Here is a 6,000-nt window from a genome sequence, read left to right on the forward strand (position 1 = left end):
CAGCAAACTTGCTTACTGAAGGACAGCAAAACTTAAGATTACAACCACCTCTGCCAAAAACCTGAAGTCAAAAGTCTAAGGTTATGTCTACACTAGAGACCTTAGAGTGGCACCACTGAACCAATGCAGCTGCACTGCTGTAAGGTCCCCTGTGTAGCTGCTCTATGAAGACAGGAGAGAGCTCTCCTGTCAGTATAATTAAGCCATCCCCCAAAAAGTGGCAATAGCTATACTGGCGGGAGAACATCTCCCACTGATGAAGTGCTGTCCACACCAGAGTGCTTCCATCAGTGTAATTTACATCAGGAGGGGAGGGGGAGCTTTCTTCACACCTCTGAGTGACATAAGTTTTTACCAGCAAAAGTGCCAATGCAGACAGTTAGGCCAAATGCTTAAAGCACCAAAATGTCACTTGCAGAAAGAAAAGCCTCGGTGATTTCCTTGCCTAATAAATCATATAAATTTAACTCTAGCCTCTGTTGCAGTCTAAACTACAGGTCCACTGATTTGGAGGGGAGAGGGGACGGGCTGCAAAGGGGGCAACTGCCCAGGGACCCAAGCAATTTAAAAGGGCCCAGGGGCCCCTGACCCCCACTGCTGAAGCAGCAGCCAGGAGCCCTGGGCCCTTTTAAAAACGCCCGGGCGGGCTGCAAGGCTCCTAGGCGCACGTGGGGTGGCAACTGCTCCAGGCCCGGTGCTTTGGGAGGCCCCATGGGCCAGTGTGATTGGCCAGCACGGTCAGTGCCAAAAGTGACCTGTCTGTCCCGGAAGTGACGGATTCATCACTTCCGCCCTGGGCCCTGCACCCTGGGCAGCCCTAGGGTCTGGAATTGCTGTCAGTGGGCCTGTGCAGATGTGTCAGATAGATTTGTTTTTACTGCAGTCAACTGTGCTGGGCAGAGACTCATCAGCATTGTGTGTTTTTCATTTATATATAGGCAGCCCATGAGTTACAATGGAGGTATCCAAGTTCTGCTAAGACCAGACCAGGTTTTCTGATTAGTGGGTTCTTTTAAAAGTTGCTCTCCCCCTCCCTCCCACAGACAAATCAGCTCTAAAGCTGAAAATTTTGGTTCTCTGCTTTTTGATGCAATAGCTATAGCTAAAACATGCAACACATAGTCCTATACTCACATATTTTACAAATAAGTATGCTTTTGAAAGGTGCAATGTTAGTTCACAATGATATATGAAATCAGTAAAATTGTAGTAATTTAAGTTATTTATTAAAATCACATCATTTTCAAATGTGCTGAACATCCGTAACTCCTGTTGACTTCAAAGGGCTTGCTCAGTTTGTCTGCAATACCTACTTTCTCTAGCCATATAACAGGTAGTCTACCATTGATATCAGTCTGGTACCTTTCACCATCATTAGCCTTCACTCACATTCTTAGAGATTATAAATAGGACAGATTCTCTTAAGGGTCTATCCTGACCGTACCCACTGGTGAAAATCCCCTGGGAAAGGAAGCTGCAGCTCCATAAAGCAGCCACAACACCCCCTTACACTGGGAGTGGGGAGAGCTATAAGGGGCCAGAAAACCCAAAAGAAGTAGGAGATACTGGCCAGTAAGGAGACAAGGTAAGCAGGACATGGGAGCCTGTCACTATAACACTCTTATTTTTCCACTTTTGCACAGCCACTATAGTCCCCTGGGAGAGTTAAAGCAATCTACCCACATGAGTGGAAGAAAGCAGTAAGCAAAACAATGAACCACCACTTGCTCCCCATCAGAGTAAACAGATCCATTGCCCAGTACATGGTGCTTAGCTGCCCCAGGAAAGTAATTTACAGAAGGAAGTAGGACTAGCTTCATTTCTCATCTATATCCAAGGTACTTATATGCCCCCTCCCCCAACGCCACAGTGACTGAGCACCTCATAATATTTTAAGTATTTATCCACACACCCTTCAGAGGTACTCATTCCCATTTTACAGATGGGAAATGGAGGTACAAAGGATAAGCAATTTGTCCAAGGTCACACATAAGAAGCCTGTGGCACAGTAGAGAATTCAACCTATGTCCCCAAGTCCCAGGCTTGACCCCACCACTGGCAATCACTCCAAAACACATTAGTATTAGCGACAGTGAAAAGGGCTTAAAATGTTTACCAGACACCTATTAACTAGAGGCTAATGCAAGAGAAAGATGAAGCTCTCAAAAACGATCCAATGACAGCTCCCAGGTAGAAATCATGACTGCTTAGCTGGCTCAGCTCTCAGTAGGACACCTGCCAAAGATGGAATCTGGCAGAGGTCATCACCCCACCCCATCTTTTTATATTAGCCTCTGCCTAGAGGTCTTTTGATGTCTGTGTCTGATAAGTTTTTCATGTCCTTATGCAGTTAAGATATTGCAGACCACAGAACAAATCAGAGCTGCCATGCTAAAATCTGGAAAGCTGAATCAGACCATAAAGCTAGGACTGCTTAGTGTTTTGAGTTGTGCAAATTTGCACATTAGCATGCATTTGTCTGAAATACTATGAAAGATTTCTGAAAGGATGCAAAAGAAAATAATGATATTGACTCGGAAGGCAAGGGAGAGAATAGAGCAGAATACAAAACCTGAATGCAGAAGAGTGATGTTATATTATGCTAAAGTTTTTTTTTGGAAATGGTTGTCTTAAAGTTACCCTCCCAAATATTTATTTAGGCAGTAAATAAGTGATCTGATTTCCAAAAGTTTGAAACACCAGCAGTTCCCTTTGAAACAAAGATCAGAACCATTACGTACATGAAAGTATTCAGTTGGGAGCCTAACTTTAATGCAACCCTTAAAAAAAAAAAATCATCTTTGCAGGCTACATGACACTCTTCCTGTAGCCAACACTAGCCTTCAAATCAGAAAATTTCAAAAAGCAACTGTATTATAAAGCATTCAAAACATGTAATAGTTAATTACAAAATATTACCCATATAGAACTGTAATTCTTCCAGTTTATGGTTAATGCTGCTGTGCTATATTTTTTAAAGCCCACACTTTAATATTAAACTGATAAATACAGACAAATGAAAGAGTCTATCCTTTAGCATTATTTTCTTTTCTTAAATATTAAGACTAACCATCCAGCTCTTAAAGAGCAGAAAAGTAAGCAAGCCAAACTGAGCCGATTCTATGTGTGGCAACTGAAACAAAACAAAATTAATAGAATATTCAGAAGTTTGAAGTGGGTTTTTTTTGGCGCATCTGTTATTTAATTCTGGAAAGGGGATAGCACTAGTGCTACCATTTCATATGGCTAAACTGGACTATGAAACTAACCTTATGAGGTTCCGTGGTTTTTATATGTTATCACTCTTCAATGAAAGGGAGAAATCTCCGATTGTTAGTCAAGAAAGATGTATAAAACCAAGGTAACTCTGGCACTCATATTTGAGCGATATCTAGCACATCAATACAAGCAGCCCAGTAGTACTTTCAATTATAGGGCCAATGACAACATAAACCAAATTCAGAGACGTCTAGGTAATTATTTTACCTACCATTGGTAGAACACCTAAGAATACTGAAACAAAGGGGAGAAGACACGTATATGAAATTGCCCAGTTTGTTTACTTTGTGCATAGTCAGTTCTCCCCACCCACATGTGGTAGCGTGAAGAACTTCTTCCCCGCCGCCTCCCCGCCAAAAAAAGTTACCGGAAAATGTAGTGTAAACCTAGGAAAGTTGGCAGGATAATGCAGGGACAGTATCAAAACTAGCTTTAACTTGGTTCTTTTTATCCGACTAGATTCCCTGTCCCTTCAGCAGTTCCCCACTCGCTCTGCGGCCCTTCCACATCACTTTTCCCCCTCGTGCCAACACCACGCCTCACGCACATGTGACCACAGCCCTAGCAGCACGTCTAGGCGCCTGCAGATTTGCCCTCTTTACTCGTCGTTAACTCTCGCCCTGCTGTTTCCTCCCTCGGCCGCTCCGTCCGGCTGAAAGGTGCTCTGCTCTTCCCCCTTGCGAGCCACTTCCTGGCTCACGCGAAGGAAGGACTCTGAACCCCTGCCCGCGGCCACGTGCTGCGCTCCCTAATCCCACCACTCACTGGTGGTCAGAGGGCTCCTGCCCAGCGCCGGGCGGCTCCGGCACGCCACCGAAACCAGAGCGCACGGCGCTGGGCTGCGGCGAGAGCAGAGCGCCGGGCAGCTGGCTGGGGCCGGGCTAGAGGCCGACACCTGTGCCATCCGCCCGGGACTCCCTGACCCACAGGGCGGACTAACCCCCCTGCTGCAGCCGCGGTGCGGGGAGGGAGGAAGGGCGGGAGCTATTTCCGACTCGCAGGTAACCCGCCTCCCCCAGCAGGTGCGTACCTCGGCGGCAGCCAAGCGGCGAGCCCAGCCCTGCCCGGCCCGCGCGCAGGGAGCTGCGCTTCCCCCCCCCCCCGCACGCGTGTCCGTCTCTGGGGCACTGCAGGGCGCCGCCGCTCACCTGACTCCCAGCGCTAGGCTGGGAGCTGCCGCCTCAGCCTCCACATTCCGGCCACAGCCGCCACCCCGCACCCCAGGGTCACCGCAGCCCTCCGCATAACCCGGCGGCCGCAGAAGGGGAGCGGCGGGCAGGCACTTACAGCCGTAGCGGGGTCTCTGCAGCTCCTCATGGTACATCCTGGAGGCGGCTCCCACACACGCCGGGGGAGCCTACGGGGGCGCGCGCGGTGCTGGTACGCAGCCCGCCGCTCCGCGCCCACAGCCCGGCTACCCCACAGCGGCCCTGCAGCTGGAGCCTGCCTGGCCCCGCTCCCCGGCACGCTCGGGCTGGGCTTGTGTCTAGTCCCGCGTCCCGCCGCAGCCTCCCAAACTTCGGGCGCGCAGGCTGCTCGGTGCAACTTCAGCCCTTCCTGGTGCCTGGCCGCCGCTGTCTTATCCGCTCCCTCCCCCTCTCTGATTTGCTCTCTCTCTGCCGAGAGGGCCGGCCCTTCACCTGGGTGCACCCTCCCTCCTGCCCAGGCTGCTCTGTGCGCTTCCTCAGCGCTCTCCTCCCCCACTCCAGCGCCGTTTCCTTTCTCTCCTGCCAGCCCCGTTATTCAGCCGGGGGAAAGAGCCGCCGGGCAGCGACCCCTACAGTCCGCAGCCGGCCAGCGCACCCCGTCTCCAACCCTCCGGTCCCCGCCCCACCGCCCGCCCACAATCACTTCGGCCGCCGAGTCCTGGAGGAGGCGGCAGGAACCAGCCGTCCCCAGCTGCAGCAGAGCAGCAGCCCGGGCACGGTCCCTTAGTGAACTGTCAGCCTGCTGGTGACAAGCCTGTGGCTTGTGCGGTTTCCAGCACAGAGGAAAAGTACTAGAGAGGAAACAGAAGAGCAAAGGAACCTGCAGCCTAATTCTGTCCCAGGGTGTTGCTCGAATACACAGAGGCAAACACCCCGCTTCTCCGTTTGGGGCCCTTCCCTCCAAAGCCATTTCTTGCACGTGAGCGCTTCTTATTAGAAAGAAGCACTAAATAAAGAGCTGACGTTGCAGCCCCAGAGAGGAGGGGCAAACTAGCGCCGGTTTGCTTGTAAATATTAAACACCAGGCTTCTCTAGTTATATTTTTCCAAAAAACAAAAACCCCCGACTGAAACAATCATTACTGAGTTGTGTCATCTTATGTGTAAATAACCATATTTAAACATGTTGGTGGACAATGCGTGTTATAATACTATTTATCCTTGGCTGCATGGACAAAAAAATACCCACAATATGGGGAAAACATAGTAGAGAGCCATGTTTTAACCATGGCAGAAATGTAGGCTAAAGCATGGCTCCCTGAAATGTTTATAACATTTTCCATCCACATAAGTAATACATAATAAACTATATTATAACGTGTTATACCCCATGGATGGACCTGGTTCTCACTTATACTCAACACCGTGCTAACTGTGCAAAGGGATCTTAAAGTAGATGGAACTTATATATGTGCTCATGTTAAAGTCCCTTTATACCTGCCAGAATGGTAGCCTTAGTGTAACTGACAATCAGTCCTGGATATCTCTGGAAATACAGGTACTAACACCCGGGT

General features: G+C 49.2%; 1 protein-coding gene across 3 annotated transcripts in view; it reads right to left on the minus strand.

The window, feature by feature from the left end:
* The window catches only part of IQGAP2 (IQ motif containing GTPase activating protein 2), a 233,134-nt gene extending 227,884 nt beyond the window's left edge, over window positions 1-5,250 (minus strand). The window contains exon 1 of one of the 3 annotated variants that reach the window (XM_038401257.2): window positions 4,567-5,250. In XM_038401257.2, coding sequence (XP_038257185.1) covers window positions 4,567-4,603 — 37 coding nt within the window. In that variant the 5' untranslated portion in view covers window positions 4,604-5,250. The remainder of the gene's footprint in view (window positions 1-4,566) is intronic. The other 2 variants (XM_038401260.2, XM_043515279.1) reach the window with 2 other exon arrangements.
* Window positions 5,251-6,000: the final 750 nt, after the last annotated feature.

Source organism: Dermochelys coriacea, chromosome 5 (assembly GCF_009764565.3).
Source record: "Dermochelys coriacea isolate rDerCor1 chromosome 5, rDerCor1.pri.v4, whole genome shotgun sequence".
NCBI classification, from domain to species: Eukaryota; Metazoa; Chordata; order Testudines; family Dermochelyidae; genus Dermochelys; species Dermochelys coriacea.